At 37.4% G+C, this 26,658-nt stretch overlaps 1 protein-coding gene across 5 annotated transcripts in view; it reads right to left on the minus strand.

Annotated features, from left to right (window-relative positions):
- Positions 1–26,658, minus strand: part of LOC126773332 (furin-like protease 1) — a 170,372-nt gene that overhangs the window by 24,715 nt on the left and 118,999 nt on the right. For all 5 annotated transcript variants that reach the window (XM_050494181.1, XM_050494185.1, XM_050494180.1 and 2 more), the window contains exons 3-6: positions 19,070–19,247; positions 15,490–15,635; positions 6,606–6,734; positions 624–789 (exon numbers count right to left, since the gene is read on the minus strand). In XM_050494181.1, coding sequence (XP_050350138.1) covers positions 624–789; positions 6,606–6,734; positions 15,490–15,635; positions 19,070–19,247 — 619 coding nt within the window. The remainder of the gene's footprint in view (positions 1–623; positions 790–6,605; positions 6,735–15,489; positions 15,636–19,069; positions 19,248–26,658) is intronic.

Raw genomic sequence — 26,658 nt, forward strand, 5'->3', positions numbered from 1 at the left:
CATTTATATATTTGCATTGTACAGTCAGAAACGGCGATCGATAAAAATACTACTATCGATGGGCTAATATTCTGTAATCGACTTTCCTTTAATACTCGACTTTGGAAATTATTGTTGTTATCAGAATACGTAACATATTTTAATTGAATATATAAGTAATGTTTTTTTGTAACGTTGAGCTTGAACACATTCTGTTTTTATTTTAATCGTTCGACAGTGATTTGGTACAAAAAAATTGTTTTATGAATTGGAATAAATATTTATGTAAGTTATATGGGAGTTTATATATATTAATTTCTGTACATTATATGTATCAAGAGAGACAAGCTGACAGTACATGCACCGGTAAAAACCATTAATAAACAAAACCTACCACTTTTAATAAAAGGATGATTGTCGTTATACAAAATGCTATATCTATATCTTTTACTGCACTGAATGTAGCGTTTGTTTTGGCAGCATATGTACAAAGCGTAGACTGAAAAGCAGCCTAGCTGAGACTACGACCTTTTCACTAAATTATGAAATATGATATTGTTAACTCTTTTTTTATGGTTTTGTACCTTAATTTTTTGTTGTCTTTGTTTCTTTTTGGTGAATAAAGTAATTTATTATTATCTTACCTCCAACACTTGCTTCATATGCGACTCCGACAGCGCATAAAGAATTATTAGCGGTTGCTGCGACCTCTCCCGCGCAACGAGTGCCGTGTCGATTAGAATCAATCATATCGTATCGGGGCTGCGGATCTGGATCGTGGGAGTTCACGTCGTATGATGCCATGTGATCCTGTATCAGGCAAAGGTTACAATGTAAAAAAATAAGAAATCCGTTGCAAAATTTATTTCACGTAACTTTCATGGCGATAATTATAATTGAATTAAATAAAAATCCAAATTGGAGATATTTTATGTCGATATGCAAAACAAATAATAAAATAATATAATGTAATGGAATGCGATTTCATTCAATTTCTATATTTTATATTTTAAAATAAAACGTTTAAAAAGTAAGCCAAGTGTACACGAGCTAAGTTTTTAAGTGTCACATTTTTATACGCAAGTTGGAATAACGCTTAGAAGGTTGGAAAACTAAGTGAATATATTAGTTCATTTTCCCGCCTTTGGAACGTTCTTCGTAAAAACCAGAATTTTTTTTTATAATGTTTCCTATAAAAGATGATCGTTGTTTTTTTATGAAACAGATATATCCCATAGACGTGTTGTCCGTGCTCGTGATGTATATTTAATATTATTGGTGACGATGAAACGAATTTTACGTGGAGCCTTAATCTTGTTACATTTGTTAGTAGTAGGCCTGTCTTCTGATATTGTTTTTTTTTCTTATATTTTCGACTTCATTATTGTACTAGATGTTGTCTTCCTTGATAGAATATTATAAGATTCTGGATCTCTAGACTAATCTGCATGTATTTATATTATTTCTGACATTATATTGATGATTTGTTCGTTTTTCATTTTGAAAATGAAAATAGATCATATTAAAATTGAAAAAATTTAACAATTAATATTTTATTAAAATCTTAAATGGTACTTATGTTTTATTATTGATCTATTAATATATTAGCCGTTACATAATGAAACAAATGAGATGAAAATAATTTTTTTTTTTTTATAAATTACTTTTAAAATTATAAAGTTAAATAACGTATGTATGTCTTTTGCTTTTATTACGATATAAAGTCTTTTTAAACCTCACTAACATAATTAAAACATCAAAACGAATACACTCGCCTCATCGCGTTAATCTTTGTGTGTACGAATTAGGTTTTACCAAAAAGTGCTTTTACGACGTTTAATCATATGTTATTTAAATACCTTTGGTTTTACGAAGAGCTATTATATAAAATACTAGATAATGCGAGGCATGTGGTGCAATGTTGTTTGTACACAATTTTGCGATATTTATTATTTATGTATTAACATAAACCTTCGTGCATGTGACAATATGTTAAGTGCTATAAGCGAAAAAATTTTCTTCTAACTCGGATGAACGTCACAAAGCATACAAACTATCACTTTACTGGTGGTAGAGTTTTGTGCAAGCTCGTCTGGGTAGGTACCACCCACTCATCAGATATTCTACCGCAAAACAGCAGTACTTGGTATTGTTGTGTTCCGGTTTGAAGGGTGAGTGAGTCAATGTAATTACAGGCAAAATGGACATAACATCATAGTTCCCAAGGTTGGTGGCGCAATGGTGATGTAAGCGATGGTTAACATTTCTTACCATGCCAATGTCTAAGGGCGTTGGTGACCACTTACCATCAGGTGGTCCATATGCTCGTCCGCCTTCCTTTACTATAAAAAAAACTAAAACAAGTATTAACTTTTTGATATAATTGATTTGAGAGATAAAAGTGAAGTTTTAAACTGTTACAGTAAATAAACTAAGCATAGCGAATAATTATTGGAATTCAGTATATTGTACCCACGTAATAAACAATAAACAATAAACTTGGAAGGAACTGCATCTGTATTATATTGAGGGAAGTTTACATGAGTTTAAGAGCTCATGTATTGTAACTATGATATAATTATTATAACTATTTTATTAAATATATACATTTCAGTAAATATCATTTCCAAAGTATAAAGTATTATAACTTTCTTTAGCTCGATTTACAACCAGAGTATTTGAATATCCTTAAAGAAAGATTATCCACGATTGTACGCTCAAAAAACTGTTCAAATGATCCAATAATTCTCACTTCGTCATAAATGCTAAAAATAAAGCAATTGCATATGAATGAATTCGATAATGCCACAAAAGCATAACATCCTAAATGCAAAACAAACATTACATTACGTTCTGCATATCAGTGTCTGACTGTCAGTGTACTGACATTTAATTTGTTAAAAAGCATGTGACGAATGTTATTGGCAATAAATAATTATATATTATATATAATGAAGAAGTAATCCTGACCGAATTGCGGACGTGGCTAGTCTCAACGGCTACCTAATTGCGTAGGATATATTAAAGTGCACAGGTGTACTCTCTATGCCCTCAACTTCGTAATAACACGATCTTAGAGAGCAGGCGCAGGATCCAGAATTTACGTGCTCTTAAAGAAGCGGGTGTGCATCATATCAGCATCGACATCTTTAGCTTTATAAGCTAGATACTAAACAAATTAAGCAGTCTCCATATAAGTCTTCGCGTACACACGTGGTTTAACAAACTTAGGTCTGTTTCAGGAAGTTTACCCATTCTATAACCTACAATGTTGCAGCAAGCCATTAAATTTATCAACTTCCTTCTTCCTTTAGTAGTTAATATAAGTCTTATATAACTTAAATAATTTATAATAGATATCATTTATTTTCATATTGTTTTACTGACCAAGTTGCTTGTGCAAACAGTCATAATACCCTCAATATCTGTTACTGATATACCGAGGGGGTTTTCAATGGCCCAAGTTCTAGTTTTAAATTGGCAAGTCAGATATCAAACTTTATCAAGATCCCTAGCCTCAAACTTCACAACTTTTCAGTTCTAGGCATAGCTTTACCAGAAAATCATTTAGATCTCTCATAATTTCTGTCTTTATCGTAGCATTTATGCTGTTTAGCTCGTCGATTTAGCCTCGCTGGCTTTCATGCCTCTAATTATAGAGGTTCCTTACCTACTTCCATGTATACATTGATATCCGATGCTACTAACTGTCAATATTAATCTTATGGTGTTTTGACACAGCCAAAATACCATAATACGATGGCAGCAAAGTATATACGGACATCTGCATTTTTGTGAAAGTGTTTTTTTTTACAAAAATAAGATATATAATATTTTTAAATATTATATATAATATGATAGCACTTTCACAAAAATGCAGATGTCCGTATCTACTTTGCTGCCATCGAATAGTAATATTGACAGTTTATGTTTTTTCTTTTAATGTATTTCTGTATATATTGTATAAGCCTTATAGATTTTCGTAAGCTTAAAAAAATATATTTTTCAAAATGTAACATAATTTTAGTTGAGTCATATTTAGTTATTCAGGATCATCATGACAGCGCCTGCAATATTGTAACGACAATACAGTTTTGGAAAAAATCTATACAATAGTAATAAAATCTGATACAGAACAATGCCGAATCGGGGCGAAAATAAACTTAGTAAATATATATAAAGACTAAATATTATTGTTTTTTTTACTATGGGGATGTTCTTTCAAGCAAAACATTGTGATAGGTCGTAGGTAACTTATTAACATATTGGTAATTTACCTATATTCAAAGTATAATCACACAGAATATTCTACACTCGCGTTATTTGATTAAATACAAAAGCTTAGAAAAACTGACAGACAATTCCTGTGACGAATTTCCTACACAAATCAAAAATTAATTAAACAATTACTCATTTATTTTTTCATTAGTTTTTTTTATTAAATTATTATTAACGTAAATCAAATTAGCTACTTTATACGTCTTTCACGTGGCAAGATCAATACTTTGTCGCTAACGGTAATTGTGGAGTAGGCCATATTCTCAGGTCACATATGTGCCTATATCTGCTATAAATTTAGCGATAATACATTACAACTGGTTATATTGTATATTAATGTATAATTGTCATCTTGTTATAACACAGATGAAACGCTTATGCGCCGATTCGAAACATCGCACATGCAGCCGTAATAGCGCTGACCTAATTACCCGTTTTTCCAAACCAACATTGAGATTAAAGCCCCACGCGAGATGAATCGTGTAATTTCAAACTCAACTGCCTTTGTACGAGAATCTTGCTGAAAGCGGCGAAACACACGCCTCATAGCTTTTGCTATAATCACATGGAATACAAACAACAATGAGTATTTAATAACTGTTTGTCGAGACTAGTTAGACAAAAGTTTCAAGCTTAGGCTGCTAATGGAAAACTATAATTACGATTAAATTTGATCATCTGATATTTCGTAAAGAACAAATAATTGCGGCTTAGTAAAACCGGGAGTTACGATTTTTAATTAGATCTTGTTCGCCTAGATGGAATATACGACTGTATAACCAATACACCGATGTAAAAGAAACAAATAATAATTAGTATAATATATAGATTGATTTGAAAAAAATAACGGCTTGAAGTGCGGTAAATATTAAATGAAAGGAAATAGAAAGTCTGTAAAAACAGAAATCATTACATCAAAAAGATATATATTTAAATGTATAAAATTAATGTGAATTAACATTTATTAAAGCCTCTTGTAAATTAAAAAAAAAGTTAGCTTGTACAAAAACAATATTAAACTTTCCCAAGTCATAAACGAAAGCTGTACCAACAATACGAAACCTACAATTTCAAACTAGAGCTACTTTGTTCTTAAATGTCACTTGTACGAACGCCAACCTATTTATTTAATACTGTAGTACTTGCTCGAAGAACGATTTATACAAACAAACGCCTTTGACTTCAAACCACGAGTATACTCTGAAATGTTGCCTCGCGAAGTCAAAACTACGATTAATTATTTGGAATCTCTGTTTTAGTTGATAAATGCTGTACACTTAGCTCTTGTAGTCTTATATTTAGGCTAGGTTAAAATAATCAATCTTTATTAAATATAAAATGTATGAAAATACATAATTATTTATATTTTTTATCAACTATTATGAAGATTAATTCTTTAGTAAAAACTCACCCAACTAAAAACTTTTTATGCAGAGATATAAAAAAAAACACTAAAATTAAGAATCGACCAGTCTATAACCAGATGGTCAAACCCCTTAGCGGTCAATCAGAAATCGTTATCGCTATTGCTAATAACGTAATTGAGGCACCAATTAGTTATCGGTATATTAGCTTGAAAGCATGCCAACGCGACTGCGCCCGCCACGCGAGGAATCTATTCATAACCGCGGAATATGAGAACCATGCGACGCCGCTATTTAACGGAATTATTTAGAATCAAGTTAGATGATTTCATAAACAAAATATCAGACCGAACCACATAATCTACTCAAAATTTACTATAATATACAACTTTGGCATAATATATGCCTATTTGGCACAACAGCAAGTATTTAAATTATTTTGTACCGAGAGTAAATTCAATTTTATTTATAATAGTCATTCGCTTGCCCCTATTCCATTTATTTGTAGGCGGCGTAGTGGATTTTATAAGGATTTAACAGACTTTTGAAGGCCAACTGGTACGCCTTAGCTGGTTGGGGTTTTCGAACGTGTTGTTGTTGTGTCACACTAAGTGTTGACGATTTATTGATGTGTGCAAATAAAACAAATCTTAAGACGGCTCTAACGACATGCTTTATGGTGTGTTTTCTACTCTGCTGAAAACCACGTGATTTTTTTTCTGCTATAGTATGTCATGATTTATAATTTACAATTAAGATTTTCAGTGTTTCCATATTATATTATAGTTAATAATATAATTATGGGAGGGTACAATACGTAACTTATATTTGTAGTCTAAAAGCGATACTTCATCAATCATTTTACCAAAGCGTATTGTTATATCTATTCTTTGTGAATGAACAGTATAAAACTTAACACGTTAAAATACTGATTCAAAAGAATAATAATTTGAACCACAAATAGAGGTAAGTAATTAAACTTACGTAGTTAGCTATTAAATCCGGATGGTCAGTTTCTAAGCCGTCATCGAGGATTGTGACCACCACGCCTCTGCCAGTAATGCCTTCCCGCCAAGCGGGGATCACATTCATATCTAAGCCACCACCTCGGTTCTGTAAAAGATAAAAATACATATACATGTACAAACACTTTCTATAAACTTGTTCCATAAAACAAACTGCAGTCAGTTTCAGATTTACACAATTCATGTTTAACACTTAAGGTAAATATATAGTAAGTATTATTAAGACTAAAGTATAAGTAAATTGCTCATTGCTCCACTAAAACAAAAAACAAATATATTAAGACACAGAACTGTACTCGCAGACAGGTTTTAAATGCATGGTTATTAATGAAAAAATTCAATTCATAATAATAAAAGCGATCAAAAATATTGTAAGCTACATTTAATTTATATAATACAAGTTTCCACCCGGGGCTTCACCCACGTAAGACGGAGAACCAAGTGCTTAGTACCATATGTTCTTTTCAGTACCCCTGATAACGTGTATGTCTTAATGATTAAGTAATCTAATATGTGAATGCATAACAAACAAAGTCACTTTCAAATTAATATATTTATATTAATTTTGAACATTCAATTTCAATGAGAAATCATTTCTAACTTATACGGTCTCCTCTTTTAATTTCGTATTAATTGTCATTAGAAAATCATGTTGTATTCAATAAGCCGAGATGGCCCAGTGGTAAGAACGCGTGAATCTTAACCGATGATCGTGGGTTCAAACCCGGGCAAGCACCACTGAATTTTCATGTGCTTAATTTGTGATTATAATTCATCTCGTGCTTTACGGTGAAGGAAAACATCGTGAGGAAACCTGCATGTGTCTAATTTCACTGAAATTCTGCCACATATGTATTCTACCAACTCGCATTGGAGCAGCGTGGTGGAATAAGCTCCAAACCTTCTCGTCAAAAAGAGGAGAGGAGGCCTTTAGCCCAGCAGTGGGATATTCACAGGCTGTTACGGTTACGGTTGTATTAAATTGTTAATTACATACATATGCATATGTACATGCATATGCATATGTATGTAGGTATTTTTCTGAACAACTATAGTTACGACTAAATACAATGAGGCCTTTCGAAATCGACATATCACGACTTACATATCACGCACGCTTTATTCATGCTCATATTGATAGACTTCATTTGTAACAAATGATATTTTTCAGTGTAATGGATCAGTCATCGTTACGTTACTATTTTTTTCACAAAACAATAAATCCTCACATACCTACCAAATCAATCAATAACGGAAAAGTCGATACAAATGATTCAATTATAAAAAATAATAAAATATTGATTATACAATAAAGCGACTACCATTTCAGATAATATCAATAATAAATTGTTTCTCTAAAAACTTGCGTTCAAGATAAAAATATAATTAAAACAAAAGGACCATTAGGAATGTTAAGATAAATTACAGCACAAATCTTCGAGCTATAAAATATAAGATTGTTGAGTTAAAATATAGAAAGGAAACTAGATTTGCCTTTTCATATTTTTATGATTGCATTTATTTATGCCGGAAAACTAATTTGTCTAGAGTTACCCGTACAAATTTATTTTATAGACTTCATCGTCATCCGCTTGCCTTATTCCATTTCATTGATGTCATGTACAAGCCGCATAAAAAGAGTATTATTGGGAGACTTTTACAGGTTCCACATGCGCCCTTCCTTGTGAATGCTTTACGCATCAATGGTTGATAGGTAGAAATTATATTAGGTCCTTACATATAAAATTAGCGTTTTGTCGTACTAACCACTTTGATCTGAAATATCTCCTCTTTGGTTAAGAATTCCAAATTCAAATTTATAAATTCATGTAGCTGGTACATTTGAGTTTTGAAAACAGTTATTCATTTGTTTTACCTTATTATTTTTTTTCTTTGGCGTCGCTTATTACCGCACAATCGAAAACATGAAATATCGGTATATTTACGAGTACAAGTTCTACCGTGGCACCAGTGATGCAGAAACAGCTCGAATGATTAATGATGTGTACGGCGCTGGTGTCGCAAAAGAAATCACGGTACGTCTTTGGTTTCAACATTTACGTTCTGGAAATTTCGACCTTCAGCACCAACCCCGTGAACCAAAGTGGAAAATGAAGAATTAAAGGCTATTGTGGAAGCGGAGCCATCACAAAGCACTTCAGAGATAGCTGCAGGCTTCGGGGTAAGTGATGAAACTGTATTAATCCATTTGAAGCAAATCGGGAAAGTAAAAAAACTTGAACGATGGGTACCTCATGAATTGAGTGAATCGAACTTACAATTTATAATACGCGTGTTTACGCGTCGACTGCTGTGTTACTTTGCTCAACCAACACAATAATGAAGGGATTTTAAATCGAATCATTACTTGTGATGAAAAGTGGATACTGTACGATAATCGTAAGCGCTCGTAGCAATGGCTGAACCCTGGAGACCCAGCCAAATCCTGCCCTAAACGAAAATTGAGTCAGAAAAAGTTACTTGTGAGTGTTTGGTGGACTAGCGCCGGTGTCGTTCACTACAGCTTTTTAAAATCTGGACAAACGATTACGGTAGATATTTTTTGTCAGTAACTGCAAACCATGAAGGAAGAACTAGCTGCTAAACAACTGAAATTGGTCAATCGCTCTAGGCCACTGCTGCTTCACGATAACGCAAGCACATCAAACAACCACTAAGTTAGATGAGCTACAATTGGAATGTCTGCGACATCCACCGTACTCGCCGGACCTTGCTCCAACAGATTACCATTTTTTTCGGAATTTGGACAACTTCTTACAAGGAAAAAATTCAACTCCGATGCGGCAGTCCAAACCGCCTTCAAAGAGTTTATTGATTCTCGCCCCCGTAGTTTATTTAGTAAAGGGATCAATGAACTACCTATGAGATGACAAAAGTTCATAGATAACAACGGTGCATACTTTGATTAATTAAATATATTTTACAAAAAAAAATTGACTTTATATTTCTCCCGTACAAAACGCTAATTTCATATTTAAAGACCTAATACTTTGAAAAGAGAAACACAAGCTTTAGATAGATATGTAGATGCGCTTAGTGAAAGTTGTGACTTGTGACTTTGGCAGAAACGTACTTCGAGATTTTAATCTTACCTAGATTTTTTGATTTAGAAATGAAATTCGTTCGTTGGGCAGCTTCTATTTAATTACAAAACAATAGAAATGTCGATAAAAACTTTTTTTAATATTTCTTCCTCTTTTACTAATATCAATGAACTAAATAACACCAGTATTATATTTCACTAGAGCACCTCTTATGAAATATAGTGATAATTACTATAATAAAGATAATGTACAAATAACTTTTTAATATTACAAATGCGAAAGTTAGTTTTTTTTAGGCTTTTACATCTTAACAACTCAACGGACCATCACGAAATTTTGCATAAATGTTGTTAGGAATACAGAAAATGACAGGGTTTCTTATTTTTAATTCAAAGGCTGGCGAAGTCGTGGGCTGAAAAGAAACAGGGTTTAAAAAAAAGTAAAATCGCACTTTTTTTATGCAATTCGGAATGATATTATTTAATAAAATTTCTTTACTTCCCTAAATAAGGTTTTATACATTAAACAATATAATAAAATAAGCGTCCCATATCAATAACTTTATTAAATATGGGTTTGTAAATAAATATTTAGTAAAATATTTAGTATTGATTAAAATTTTGGTATTTTTATTTTATTTTTGTTAATACCAATTACATATTTAATTGAAATTGTATAAATTTATATACATTTATTACATAATATTCAACCTGTAATTGTGTGTGAATAGCAAACTTTAAGTTAACAAATATGAAGGCTTAAAAAACAAGAGGTAAATGGACATTAAGCCGAGACCAAAACCTATTAAAAGAATATCACTTTTACTCCCACAGAAGGGATTTCATTTTAAATTTGTAAATGAGAGCCGAACATAAAAATTTAATACCTTCGTCAAATTAAATCTCATCAAATGTTAACCAAGTCGCTTTATATTTAGGTTATATTAAAATAATAATAGATAATATAATATATTAAAATAATAAATTGACTGCCTCGTTGGTCTAGTAGCTTGATGTAAGGCCGCAGACGCGGAGGTCCTGGGTTTAATTCCCAGGTCAGGCCAATAATAAGTTATTCGGTTTTTTTGTCAGAAAATTCTCCGGAAGTCCGGAGTTTGAAAGTTGGAAGTGTGGACACTCCCGTGCCTCGGAAAGCACGTAAAGCCGTTGGTCCTGCGCCTGAACTCTTTCCGGTCGTGTCGGATTGCGCCCTATCGGATTATGAGAGTTAGGGAATAGAGAGTGCACCTGTGTTTGCGCACACCCTTGTGCACTATAATATCTCCTGCATAGTTGGCTCTCTTGAGATTGGCCTCCGTGGCCGAAATTGGTCTGGAGGGCATTATTATTATATTAAAATATATTTATATTAATAATTCACCCATGACTGTTTGGGGAAGGGGGTGGGTATTACAACGAGCCTTGATTCGCAGGTGGGACGAGGACCTGAGGTCCCCCTCGGCAGGCCTAATGACAGTGAAGGCGGTCCGCCCCCACTTGAGTCGCTGGGTGGAACGGAGTCACGGCACACTCACATTCAGGCTTACGCAGGTACTTACCGGACACGGTTGCTTCGGTAAGTACCTGCACCGGATAGCGAGGCGGGAGGTGACACCCTCCTGCCATAAGTGTGTCCGAGGGCGTGCACCACTCTGATGGAGTGTGCCGCTTGGGGACCTCAGCGCCTGTCCCTGGCGGCCTTAGTCGGTGAAGACCTCTCGCTGCCGAGTGTGATAAAAGTCATGCTTGGTAGCGAGAGGTGCTGGTTGGAGACGGTCTCCTTCTGCGAAAAAGGCAGCGGAGCGGAACCGTGAGGAAAGGGCCTCTGCTGACTCGCTTCGCCGAATAAGACCGGGAAGACGGCATTGGCGCTATGCGCAACTTCTCCTCCCGCCGTAAGTGTTGCCGGGGTTAGGGGGTCTTTGTACCCTGAGAACCCCCTAGGATTTAGAGGCCTGCAGAGGCGAGTCAACCGTCGGGGCGTCACGCCCGTATGTGTAAGCGATCCCGTGACGCCCCTCGAAAAGGCGGTGTGGGTACCGCTGGTTTATTAGTGGGTATTGCGGCGCATGCTCGGCGCCAGCGAGTCCCACATACCCCCCCCCCCCCTTCAAGTGGAAGAAACACGTAAATGAGTTTTTTCCAGCGAAAAAGAAAAAAAAGGGGAGTGGGTACTAGGAAAAAAGTAACCTTTATCCGTCCATGGGGTTCAAGCTTGCTTCATAACAAACATTATGAAAATCGATTTAGCGGATGGCCCTGAAAGCGTAACAGACATATAGGTACGTTCGCTTTTATAATATTAATATAGATTTTTGGTTACAATATTTTTTCTACTTTAATAATACAATTATTTAAAGTAGCTGAACTATACGTACATACTGTCCGTGTATTAATTTATTATCATTTTTGTCGAAATAGTTTTTAAGCATTAACAATAATGTTACCCTTAATTATTTTTCTATTTTATACATAAATATGAGATGATGTATTTTATTGTTATATAATAATTAACTGAAAAAAAAATAATACACCAAAACTTATACCAGAATGTGCTTCGGATATTTTAATACATTATCATATTATATAAGTAACTATGCTTTAAATCAAATAAAATCAATCGAAACATTTTTTATACGTCGATTCATAAGTACTTGTAACTTAACTATTTGATAGTCTTTTACAAGTACTTATGAATCGTCAAGCGCTACCACCGCTTCGGTATTTTTTATCCGCTTTAAATTTAGACTATTGGCGTGAAAAGCGTGAATTTCATGTTCTCGTTAGCATATAAATCTCTAAAGTATTGACAAAATTAAACTTTTAAATTCAAGATTGAAGTTCAAGATTTACGAGCGTAGAGGAAAAGTTTTGATTAAAGATGAAGTCTTGATAATTCTAAAGACAAAAAGTTTAACCGACACTTACTTTCGCTTATTATATGACATGTAGAGACATCTGGTGATCTAAACACAAAACTTTATTCAGGTCACAAAATTCAGAATTATTAATAAAAGTTACTGTACCGAATAAAAATGAATAAGAAAATTTCGTATAAAGTTAACATTACCATCGTTAAATTTGAAATTAGGAAACGCTATCATATCATATTCGACTTATATTTTCATATTTTATTAAATGTTGTTCTTTTCATTGTAAATAAGTCGTAATATGGTCACGTCCCAATTGTGCAATTTAGAATCATAAAATAAAAAAGTCCATTACAGTAGAGCTAATTTCAAATTGAAAATTAATACAAGGTATGTTAGGTTGTCTGACATTTATGCTCGCTACGGATATTATATAGTTATTATTGATTTAAAAAAAAAACTGAGTCGCTTAAAAAAATCCTAAAACTTATCGGACGAACAAATCTCGATTTCGTTCAGGATGAATCAAAGAAAATTTAACTTTAGTAAGCAAAGCATTTACTTCAAATTCACCGAAAAATTATGTTTTGATTATTAACTGTAAGAAATTTTAACTTTAGTCAAATATTTTCTATATATATTTTTATTCAATTTCTACAATATACGATGCATAAATGAGAGTACGTAAATGTCTCACAACAATGCCCTCCTCTCCTGTTTAAAACATTTGGAGCTTATTTCACTACGCTACTTCACTCCACACTGTTTAATATTGCATAATTTTCACCCAACACGGAGAATTTTTCCTCACGAGTTAAGAAAAACTTTATCGCCGCCACGACATCAATTATAAAAAAAAATATCATGTCAACATAAGTTAGTTGTACTGTATGATTTGGATGTAGGTCGAGAGAACACCGAGATACGACAATATATACAAAATAATATTTTTAAAAGTAACTTACGTTTGGCGAGAATGTAAACATCAATTTACTAATCTGACGTTTTAAGCATACTTGGCACGTGTACGACCTTATAATGAGTCTCAAACATACGCCAAAGAGCGTAGAATACTCTCATCAAGAGATAATAAGGCAGAAAATTAGCTATTAGTTGAGACAAGTCGTCTGGTAAAGGGAAAATTAAGATGTAATAATCCTACAGTATGTATGATGTGAAAGTCGATTCACACATATATTATAATTTTATCACTCTTATAATATTGTTCTATTTATAAAAGCTTGTTATGATTTTTTTTCGAATTATCTAAAACTTTTCATGACACAGTCAATAAATATCCGTACTTAGAAAATCTCAACGAAATAAAAGCACAATAATATTTCTTAACGCATGACATATATATTTAAAAAAATTTTTAGAATAAATTCTTACTCTCATGCCTTTCTTAAATATGAACATTATGATAGTAAGAGTAGGATGAAATATTTTTCGTTTCGATTTTAATAAATATCCATACCACACCTGGCCACTCGGGATCGTTAATTAGAAGTTGGCATCATTCCGTAATCCCTTATCGCTTTTCAATAAAGATTAAATGTAGCAAAATCTTGACTACGGATAAAACATTTTGTAAAAAAATCCTGATTTAATTCTATATTATTATGGTAGTTAAGGATTTTTTTAGCTTATCGCCGCCCTCTGCTGTAAGAAAGCCTCGCCCATGGAACGATAATTGTATTTAAGCAATATTTGATTTTTGTGAAAATTTTTCGTCTATAATACTCGAGAAGCCTCTAAGATTGACGTAAATCCGTGATGAGGTTGTTAAGATAATATTGTGTGTGTGTGTGTGTGTGTGTGTGTGTGTGTGTGTGTGCGTGCGTGCGTGCGTGCGTGCGTGCGTGCGTGCGTGCGTGCGTGCGTGCGTGCGTGCGTGCGTGCGTGCGTGCGTGCGTGCGTGCGTGCGTGCGTGCGTGCGTGCGTGCGTGCGTGCGTGCGTGCGTGCGTGCGTGCGTGCGTGCGTGCGTGCGTGCGTGCGTGCGTGCGTGCGTGCGTGCGTGCGTGCGTGCGTGCGTGCGTGCGTGCGTGCGTGCGTGCGTGCGTGCGTGCGTGCGTGCGTGCGTGCGTGCGTGCGTGCGTGCGTGCGTGCGTGCGTGCGTGCGTGCGTGCGTGCGTGCGTGCGTGCGTGCGTGCGTGCGTGCGTGCGTGCGTGCGTGCGTGCGTGCGTGCGTGCGTGCGTGCGTGCGTGCGTGCGTGCGTGCGTGCGTGCGTGCGTGCGTGCGTGCGTGCGTGCGTGCGTGCGTGCGTGCGTGCGTGCGTGCGTGCGTGCGTGCGTGCGTGCGTGCGTGCGTGCGTGCGTGCGTGCGTGCGTGCGTGCGTGCGTGCGTGCGTGCGTGCGTGCGTGCGTGCGTGCGTGCGTGCGTGCGTGCGTGCGTGCGTGCGTGTGTGTGTGTGTGTTGTAAATTATTTACACTACAGCTAAATATCATTAACATTAAAAGTATATAATATATAGACACTAAATATAATAATATTTCTAGATTGCTCAATAATAGAGCAAAACAACACTAACGCTCCTCTAATTACCCCCTGCTGGGTATTACCGTTCCCCCTTGTAAAAGAGAATATTTAAGAACTTATTTCCTCCAGTTTGTGGATAACCAAATTATCGCAGAATCTCTACTAGACATGCGGGTCAGTTGCCAACACTACATCTTAGTTTTCAAGGTACGTATGGACGGTTTAAGAAATGGTTAATATTTCTTACAGCGTCAATGTCTGAGTAACCATTTACCATCAGCTGTCCCACCCGTACCAGCACTTTCCGACATTATAGCGGTATGTTCGGTTAAAACGTTTGTTAAGTTTAATCCACATAGTATATCAATTGAGCTATGTCGTTTCAATAAAAAGAAACAGTGGGGAAATAATAATAAATAGCAACATACCAGGTACCACATGTGAGGCCACTTGGGATCGTTTAATTGGAGCTTGGAATCGGTGGAGCGCGGCCTTCCTTTCACTCTTGAGTGCAGTTCACGTTTCGACCCCGCTTCTCTTTTCATGGAGGGCGCGCCCGATGCTTTTGTTTCAGCTATAACAAATTATACTCTAATGAAGTTGAAGTCTATATTGTTAATTTGCGTGCCTATGATACATTGTATAGCGTAAATAGGTCTCAGTGAATAAGTGCCGTTGTCTAAATTAATAAATGAAATCCTTTGGAAGGTCATATTGCACGAAATAGACTTAAATATAAGTAAACATAATGTAATAAACAAATATATTAAAATTCAATTGTGCTTGTTATTGAAATTGAATAAAATAAAACGATTGAAAATCAAGTAAGAATGTTATATAGTATAATGTAATGTTAATGTTGTATATTTTGAAAAATGACATTGAAATAATTTGAGCCTTTCAACTTATATAAGCTCTATAGAACAGGTGAAAAGGTCAAGCGGAATTCATTTATAGACGACTCTGGTGCAACCTCATTCAATTATTTCACTAATTTCAGAGTTTTTATTCATAGGTATGTTAAAAATCTCTCAACGAGTATCTAAAGATATTTCTGTATATAATTGACCAAGCAACTCTTAAGGAAATCTTTGTAATTAAGATAATAAATTCGCTTTTTAAATACTAATGTTTCCCAGTACACAACGCTATTCAGTAAAAAAAAAAAAAAAACAATTGTCATTCGATTCTCTGAAAACCTTATGCTGATTTTGATACGTGTATCCTTTAATTGTCACCGTCGTCTTCTGAGATAAGTTTCAAGTGTGTTATTACGGTCTACCGGTAGCATTATACAAATGAAACTTACACATAATTGGCGGTGAGTCAATCTATCGTATTACACATACCTTAAGGGTATCAATCATACCAATTAATGTAATTAACACTATGTTATATACATAAAATTATATGTATTATTGTTATATATATTACATAATGTTTAATATTGATACCATTGATATTGATACCAGATAGAGATAGAGAAATTTAATTTGATATAGATGTGTCATTTAGGAAAACTAGGAACCATCTTTATTCATTAAAGCAAAGTAAATAGTCATTTAGTTTATGACAATTTTGTTTTTAAAGTAGGACTATGTACTAGCAGACGATCTAATATTATTATATATATATATATATATATATATATATTTTTTTTTTTTTTTTTTTTTTTTTTTTTTTTTTTTTTTTCAGCCTTTTGCCGTCCACTGCTGGACGAAAGAACCATCCAACCTCCCCCATAGAACGCCAACCATCCCGATCTTGGGCAGTCCGCATCCATCCCGAACCTGCCACCTTTTTTAAATCGTCGGCCCATCTTGTCACAGGGCGTCCTACACTACGTTTGCCTAAGCGTGGTCTCCACTCCAACACGTGTCGGCTCCATCGGCCATCAATGCGCCTGGAGACATGACCAGCCCACTTCCACTTCAGCGAGCTAATTCTAAGCGCGATGTCGGTGACTTTAGTTCTCTGGCGAATGTCCTCATTTCGGATTCTATCTGCCAGAGAAACCCCAAGCATCGCGCGTTCCATTGCTCGCTGAGCGACCCTAAATTGGTGGACCAGTCCTACGGTAAGTGTCCACGTTTCGGCACCGTAAGTCATTACAGGTAGGACGCACTGATTGAAGACCCTGGTCTTAAGCGACTGTGGGATCGACGATTCAAAAATATGACGTAACCTCCCGAATGCCGCCCAGCCCAAACGTATTCTTCTTTTAGCCTCCTTCTCAAAGTTGTGCCGGCCAAGTTGTATAGTTTGGCCCAGGTAGATATATTCCTGCACAACTTCAAGTGGAGAGCCATTTACGACCACTGGTCTCGGGGATACATGACGGTTTGCCATAATTTTGGTCTTTTCAATGTTCATCCCGAGACCTACTTGTCTTGAAGAATCGCTCAGGCTGTTTAGCATCTCTTCCAAATCCTGCAGAGTCTCCGCCATGATGACAATGTCGTCGGCAAATCGCAGATGTGTAATGTGTTGGCCATTTATATTAATGCCGCGTCCGTTCCAATATTAACACTAAAATAGAACGATCGCGGTTAATGAAGTCGACTCTTAGACCAACTCTGCCTCAGGTCGAAGCTGGTTGCGAAAGCTTGCAGCTGGAACTACAGAACCGATTTGCCATGTTGGAAACCAGGCAGGGCATTGACGACGCCACCAATGGTCTGGTGCGTGTCATCCGCGAGGTAGGCCAGAATTACTTTCGACAAAAGAGCAATGGACGTAAGTCGAAGCTCTCAGGCGAAACTCTGAACGAGATGACGAGGAGACGAGAACAGCAGAACATGACGCCATCTGAGTGTCAGGCACTTAACAGGAAGGTTAAAAAACTAATAAGGCGTGACACAAGACGAGCGAATACCCGGAATATTGAAGATGCTATAGCACTCAATAGGGGCTCAAAGGTTTTTGCAAAGTCACATACCTCCTGTTGTCACCTGACAAAACTCAGAACCATACAAGGCACAACCGTCACCTCAAAACCAGAGATTCTAGCTGAAGTCGAAAAGTACTATGGCGATTTATACTCATCACGAGTACCTCCACCTGAGTCCCACAGTGCGGATGACCCACGAGCCAGACTAACACGCCATCTATCAGACGATCTTCCCGACATCGATTTGGGCGAGATTAGGATTGCTCTCGGGCAACTTGGAAACAAAAAGGCTCCAGGAGATGACGGAATTACCTCAGAGCTTCTCAAAGCAGGAGGCACACCAGTTCTGAGAGAGCTGGCTAACATCTTTAATTCCGTCCTCCACAATGGTATAACACCGTAGACATGGAGCAGAAGTGTGGTGGTGCTGTTTTTCAAGAAGGGCGATAAAGCTCTTCTGAAAAACTACCGCCCCATTTCACTTTTAAGCCATGTTTACAAATTGTTTTCGAGGGTAATCACGAATCGTCTTGCCCGAAAATTCGATGACTTCCAACCCGTGGAGCAGGCTGGGTTTCGAAAAGGCTTCAGTACCGTAGACCACATACACACACTAAGGCAAATAATACAGAAGACCGAGGAATATAATCAGCCTCTATGCCTAGCGTTTGTGGACTACGAAAAAGCCTTCGATACCATCGAGACCTGGGCTGTTCTGGAATCCATGCAGAGATGCCTAATTGACTGTCGGTATGTCCAGGTGGTAAAGTGTTTGTACGAAGCCGCAACCATGACCGTCCAAGTACAAGATCAGAGCACAAGACCAATCCAATTGCATCGCGGGGTAAGACAGGGAGATGTAATATCACCGAAACTCTTTACCAATGCATTGGAGGACGTCTTCAAGAATATTATATTATCACAATAATAATTTATAAAATATTTTCAAGAAATTATAAAATAAATAATTTTAATTTTTGTTTTCATGTAGTATTAACAATTATAATTTTCGAAATTCATAAAAACAAATGCGTACTGATTAAACAAAACTAGCCTTAGTTGTATTTTTCTACCAAACGAGGTATCACTTATATTTAAATTATAATAAGTATACTTGCCTGTACTTGTGATATCTGGTAAAGGTTGAAAATCCCGTTTCTTCCTTGATAAGATTTTCTGTTGTTTTGCCCATTGCACACGATCGTCCCCTTGCAATCGGTCGTGGTGCTCGTGCGCAGGCGTTAAGGACCGCTTCGCTAACGAGTTGTGATGAAAGTGGTAGTGATTTTCGAATATCTAGAAAGAAAAAGGTAAATGTATTGATTTGGTCAACTAACTCGTAAGCACAGCAATCGTTTTCATAATTTCTCATAAAACAATCTTTGCAATAAACAGAATTTGTGTAAAAAAGTAACACCTGTGAATATGGCTTTTGTATTAGCAGTTTTTAGTCTATTCGGTAGCAAACGTTATATACTAAGAAATACATTTTCTTAATGCGTTTATAGAAATAGTGTTACAAGTATATATACCAATTACACTATGCACGTTCCACAGATTGTGTACTTTTTATACCGTTTTTTACAGAATATTACAAGATAAATAAGAAAACAGTGACTTGTTCTTGGAAAAGCAATTTGTTTATTTTTTTCAAACAACGTATTTCGGATAGTATTGTGTAGTTTCCGTGTAATTCAGTTTAACATCTAGTTTTTAATCTGTATTTGTATATGTATGTAAGTGTGTGTATGGTCGTAATTTTTTCTTTGATTGTAGGTATTGATACTTATCCTCAAAACGGTTGGGAACAATATACTTAATATATAGTTTGAAGAAGTAAGATGTAAGATTGATTAAGTAATTGAAGAAGTAAGATTGAAGAAGTAAGAATATAATATATATTAATCCTTACGAAGTTTTTTTTACTGCAATGGTATCCTCCTGACCAATTTCGGTCACGGAGGCAATTCTCAAGAGAAACGCGAACTGCGCGGGGTTTGTTATAGTGCGCAAGTGTGTACAAACACAGTACTGAGCATATCTCGACAGAATTCAATAACTTTTTGATAACTAGACCCTGGATTTAAACTCAGGACCTCGGGATTTATGTCCTTAGCTAACCATTAGACTTACGAGCCAGTAATTTACAATAATGAACCAATAAAAAACATAGTACACCAACTTCTCTGAAGCCGATAAATAAAGTACGTTACGTTGCCCAAATGTATATGTAATATTTATGTACATGTATAACTGTTCAAATAAATGGAAGTTAAAAAGAGATTTCGAAGTCGATTAAAAAACAAAAAAATAATTCACAAAGAAAAGTTCTTTATACAAACATGCGTTGAGCTCCATTAATTTGGATTCACTCGAAGGATGTTAATTAACGGCATTTTTTATCTACTTTAATTTATACGTAACGTATAAATAATTAAATATATAATATTATATTAATATTATAATAAAACCACGTCTTTTAGCGCTATAATACGATATGCATATTGATTTGATTGAGTTACTTTGTTATTGTCAAAAGGACATTGACATCTTTTTTTTCTCGCTGGAAAAACACATTTATGTGTTTCCCCCACATGAGGTGGGGGGTATGTGGGACTCGCCGGCGCTGAAGGCGCCAGAATACCCAGTAAAAAACCAGCGGTACCCACTCCGTCTTGTCGGGGGACGTCACGGGATCGCTTGCGCATACTACCGTGCCGTCCCGACGGTTGGCCCGCTTCTGCGGGCCTCCAAATCCTAGGGGGTACTCGGGGTACGGAGACCCCCTGGCCCCGGCGACACTCACGGCGGGAGGAGAAGATGCGCATAGCGCCGACGTCTTCTCCCCGGTCTTCTTCGGCGAAGCGGGTCAGCGGAGGCACTCTCCTCGCGCTCCCGCTCCGCGGCCTACTTCTGCGACATGACATTTTCGCAGAAGGATACCATCTCCATCCAGCACCTTTCGCTACCAAGCATGGCATTTATCACGCTCAGCAGCGAAAGGTCTCCGCCGATTAAAGTCGCCAGGGAAAGGCGCTGAGGCCCCCAAGCGGCACACTCCATCAGAGTGTGGCATGCCGTGTCCATAGGCGCACCACACTCGTAGCAGGAGGGCGTTACCCGCCTGACTATTCTGTGCAGGTACTTACCGAAGCACCCATGTCCAGTAAGCACCTGAGTCAGTCTGAAGGTCAGTGTGCCGCCTTTTCTCGTTACCCAGCGACTCAAGTGGGAACGGATCGCCTCCACTGTCGCCAGGATCTGAGGTCCCCATCAGCAGACCTCAGATCCTCCTCCCACCTGCGAATCAGGGCTTGCTGGGCGAGAGTCCTGATTCGCAGCACCTCCTCCAACCCTGGACGGTCGCCACGCGACCTCACTTCCGCCCAGAACCGGTACACTTCCGCGAACACCTCCGCCTGGAGCTCCCAAGGCGGATCGCCCGCGAGAAGTGTTGCCGCTGTCCACGACACCGTACGATATCCGCGTATCACCCTCACCGCTATGATTTTCTGCGGCCTTCGCAAGAGAACCTTGTTCCGAGCGGTGAGAGCCTCCACCCAGATGGGAGCACCGTACAGAGCCAAGGACCGCACAACACCGGCGTATAATCGCCGGCATGGCGTTTCCGGCCCTCCTACAATTGGTAGGAGCCGGCTTAAGGCAGCAGCAGCGTTGATGAGCTTCGGGCCAAGTTGGACAAAATGCTGCCCGAAGCTCCAACTTACGTCCAGGGTCAGGCCCAGATACTTCATGTGGGCCTGCACTTTAATCACCGTTCCCTGGACGGTGATAAACGCCCCTCGAGGTGGGCCTCGACGTGGACCGTGGAATAAGAGGGCCTCCGTTTTTGAGATGGAGACCCTCAAGCCCAACATTCCTATGCGGTCCACTGTAAGCGACGTACCGACTTCGGCCAGGCGAGCCACCTCCTGATAATTCCGCCCTGTCGCCGTGATGAGAGTGTCATCCGCATAGCACAACACCCACATTCTGGGAAGGACGGATGTCCGCAGGAGCCAGTCGAAGCCAACGTTCCACAGAATTGGGCCGAGAACTGACCCTTGTGGAACGCCACAGCCTACCCGACGCCAGACAAGACGCCCATCGCCCCCCTCCCAGAGGACTACCCGGTCCTGGAGGTATGCCCCCAACAGCAACCTGAGATAGGAAGGCACCCCGTGGTATCGGAGTGCCTCCCCAATAGTCTCGAAAGGAAGACTATTGAAGGCGTTCGCAACATCTATCGATACTGCCAGAACTACGTCCCATCGGGCCACCGCATCCGTGGTCCGAGTTTTCAGGGCGTCCAGGGCGTCGATAGTTGATCGACCCGCCCTGAACCCGTACTGAGCCTCTGACAGACCCGGTCCCACCTCGTCGAGGTGCTGAATAAGACGGGCAGCGAGAATTTTTTCGAAGAATTTGCCCGTCTCGTTCAGCAGCACAATCGGCCTGTATGCCGAAGAAGAATCTGGCGGTCGACCTTGCTTTGGCAACAGGACCAACTTTCCCTCTTTCCAAGGCTTCGAAAACTGCCCGCTGCACAGACATTGGTCGAACAGCTCCCGAAGCCTTACGCCTAGGTATTCCAGAGCGTCACATAGAACACGCCCTGGAATCCCGTCTGGGCCCGGCGCAGTGTTTTTGGCACTCTTGAGTCGGTCGAAGGCCACCTAAATCTCCCGCTCCGTGATCAGTGGTGGAGCCACTGTGTCGTCAATCATGGAGCGAGGGACCATCTGTGGAGGGACATGCTCACCTGAATGGGGGAAAAGTTCCCCGACCAGGCGCAGGAGGAGATTCGATGACATTGTCTCTGTCACGGGGGCACCCTTCGTGCGGAATTTTCCACGTACACCGCGGAACGGACGCCCCCAGGGGTCCCGGTTCAGGCCCGCCAGTAGTTCTTCCCTAGCTTTCTCCTTGGCCTGACTTATCGCCAGCTGCAGGCGAACATTGACATCTTAGGTTTCATACCAACATATAATATATTTATGGACTGTGAGTTAGTTGCGATGTTCGATGTCAATCTTTGAAATCCATCTGGATAGATTTATACAGTAGTCTGTTAATGTCCCACTAGTGGACTAAGGCCTCCACTCACTTTTGAGGAGAAGGTTTGGAGCTTATTCCACCACACTGCTCCAATGCGGGTTGGTAGAATACACATGTGGCAGAATTTCAATGAAATCAGACACATGCAGGTTTCCTCATGATGTTTTCCTTCACCGTCAAGCACGAAATGAATTATAATCACAAATTAAGCACATGAAAATTCAGTGGTGCTTGCCCGGGTTTGAACCCACGATCATCGGTTAAGATTCACGCTTTCTAACCACTAGGCCGATAACAACGGTTCTTAACTCTTCTTGCTCTTAAATAGTAAAAAAAAGTAAGAGCGTCTGAATGTCTCACTGCTGGGTCAAGGCCTCCTCTCCCTTTGAGGAAAATGTTTGGGGCTTATCCTACTTGATTTTATTCATTCCAGTGGAGTAGCGGGACATTTACATTCTGTATTTTTTATAATCATTAAGCTAATCCAATAATAATAAGCAAAGGTTTACTAAAACGTATAAATGTATTATTTGTCCGCTAAACCAGCACGTCCGTTGTCTTCGGATGAAATAATTAATATGATGATCAACGCAACCATTAGCTAGCTTTCATAACAGTCAAATGATATTTTAAATAAATTGTAAGAATAAAGTAAAATTTACAAAGCATAGTTGATACAAGTTAATGAGACACGTGTCAATGTGAAATGAAATTCAATGGAAATTTTATTTCAGTAACGTCACATTAACAAGGAATGTTAATAAATTGTGTAAGTGAATAAAGTGCGACCCAAGTGAGCAATAAATTTTCCAATGACACTTTTAATTAAAACCACTTAACCATTCGACTTTTACGATGAAACTTTTGTATAAATACTAGTTTTCGCCCGCGACGTAGTTCGTGTGTGAAGGGGGGGGGGGAGTATATCCTATGGCGTTTTTTGTACCCAGACGACGTGTATGCAAAATTTCATGATGATCGGTTGAGTAGGTGAGACGTGATACGAAACAAACATACAAACTCTATTATCGCATTAATAATATTAGTGAAGATAAAGACAGGTATGTTACAATATTTTTATACTTTTCTGCTCAGTAAGGAGACGATTCTTCCTTTAAGACAGTGCCAATAATTACTTTGAACCATTTATTTTGAGTCCTTCCATGATCTTATTTGGTACTGTTTGGTACAAACGCTAACACCAAAAATGAACACTGAATGAATCTATCATGTCCAGTAGTGGAATATTTATTTTAACGTAAGTTAACCTAATATAGAATATGTGGAAGTTCTATTTTACCCAACTAAAACCACAAAGTTATTAACTACTCACATATTTCTAATTGCAATATATAATAAACAGTGGTCCCGACTTAAAGCTGAAAGGGATGTTTAATTAGGAAACAGATGAGAAAATTACCAATTTTAAGTTTAGAATTAAATCGCTGAATGTAGTGCAAATGAAGTTAATTTAGTACTGAATTTTAAGTCTAGCGCGATATTAAACTTCACCGGTGGCCGTTTCCAAAACAACCGCATTGTGACCGCTTTAATTTGAACGTGGTTATCCTCTTTCGAAACAAATGGGATTTTACGCCTGGATACATTCACCGTAATATTTTTATTTTATCGACGATACAAAATCTATTCAATAAGCTTAAACAAGACTCTTTTGTGAGCCATCATTAAAAATAACCTTCACCCTTATTCCAATATTAGTTTCATGTTTAATTATACAAGCTCATTCAAATATTTAAAAAATAATTAAAATTATATTCGATATTCCAACTTACGTTTTATTCATTATCAAAATAAAAGTGCCTTTCATATAAATTATAATCTTTTATTAATAAAATTCATGTTTATTTAATAAAGGAATAGCGTTGAATTAAAATGTACATTTGAATTCCGGTGCCTGAATACAAATGAAATGCGAGGTATGCCACAACTATCAGAATAATGAGTGCAGTCGGCCGTGGAAATAGAAATCACTACAATAAAATTCACTTCTTTTTCCATTGGACTTTTATTTCGTAACATTCACGTTAAAATCTATTTTTTTTATAGTACACGTAAAGCGGATGAGCATATGGGCCACCTGATGGTAAGTGGTCACCAACGGTCCTAGACATGGCCATTGTAAGAAATGTTAACCATAGCTTACATGGCCAATGCGTCACAGACCTTTGGAACAAAGATGTTACGTCCCTTGTGCCTGTAATTTCACTGGCTCACTCACCCTTCAAACCGAAACACAACAATAAGTACTGCTTTTTTGCGGAAGAATATCTGATTAGTTGGTGGTACCTACCCAAACGAGCTTGCACAAAGTAAATTGAAATAAAAACGAAAATGATTATTATTTATTTACAAAACTACTATGAAAGTAAAAAAACAGCTTTTACCAAAACAGAAAAAAATCTCTCGAAATATTTTAATCGTCCGTCCTGCTCTATCATAGAGGTTGGTGAATATATTTATTTCACATTTTTCGAGACATGTCAGTTTTTTCAGAATGTTTTTATTCACCTGAGAATAGCAGATGAATTGCAAACACAAAGCGCTTGAAAAACTTAGGTATGAAGTTTGAGCCGGCAAGCTTTAGTTAAAATTCACTTCTTTTATTCAATGGGTGATCTCGACTCTAAAAATAACAAATTATGCAATATAAGTGTTTATTCTCTTTTACGTATACTCAAAAGAAAACTATATCAATAGGATTTAATATCTTGCTCTCTGTCCATTTGTGCTTCAGAAATGTTAAATTAGTTAAAATACAGTTCAATTGGTTTAAATTTTGTACACGGAATATTTTGCCGGTAGGCTCTCCGAGATCTTTGCGATTATTAAACAATAAAAGTAACAAAAATTGACGATTAACGTAATTTTAACCGAGAAATGTATTAGCATCTCTAGCTGATGATACCACCCGCACTTTTGTTTCTATCAAAAAAATCTGCTAAGCTACACGTGATAAACGCACCGGCCAACATATGTAGATTGCATATTACAACATTGTGATAGCGATCATTTTCTGATAAATTATTACTCTAAAATTAATTACCTCTTATTATACAAACATACATTTTTTTAATATTTTATTTATCTGCGTTATATTATCTTGTTTAATTTAACGTGTATACGTTTATTTTCGCGTAATCTCGTGCTTGAGGCTTAATAACCGAGGCGGGCAGAAACAGCAATCCAAACGGAGGTCATTATCAACAGCGGTTTGCTTATTAAATGTATTTTAGAATTCACGAACAGATGACGCCTACGTATTTAATTAATTAAAAAAAATAACACGTGTCATCAAATTAGATGACACGTGTTATTGTTTTCCGACTTCCGTTCTTAGACTGTAAACCTACATAAGTATGTACCAGCCGCAAATATTTCGCCGACAAACGACACTATGTATTGCAGTGTGTCATTTTGAAGAATGGGTGACCCAGTATAATAGCAGGCACACATTTATATTAATCTTCGTTCCTACGGCTGGTGGCGCACGGGCACTGTTACAGCGCCATTATTTACGGACGAAACTGACCAATTACCGGACTATAATTATCCATTTTACAAATTACAAATTCTCTAAATATTACACAATCGAAAAAGATATAACCTTTTGGAAACAAAAGTCACAAAA

The sequence above is a fragment of the Nymphalis io genome, chromosome 14 (assembly GCF_905147045.1).
Source record: "Nymphalis io chromosome 14, ilAglIoxx1.1, whole genome shotgun sequence".
NCBI classification, from domain to species: domain Eukaryota; kingdom Metazoa; phylum Arthropoda; class Insecta; order Lepidoptera; family Nymphalidae; genus Nymphalis; species Nymphalis io.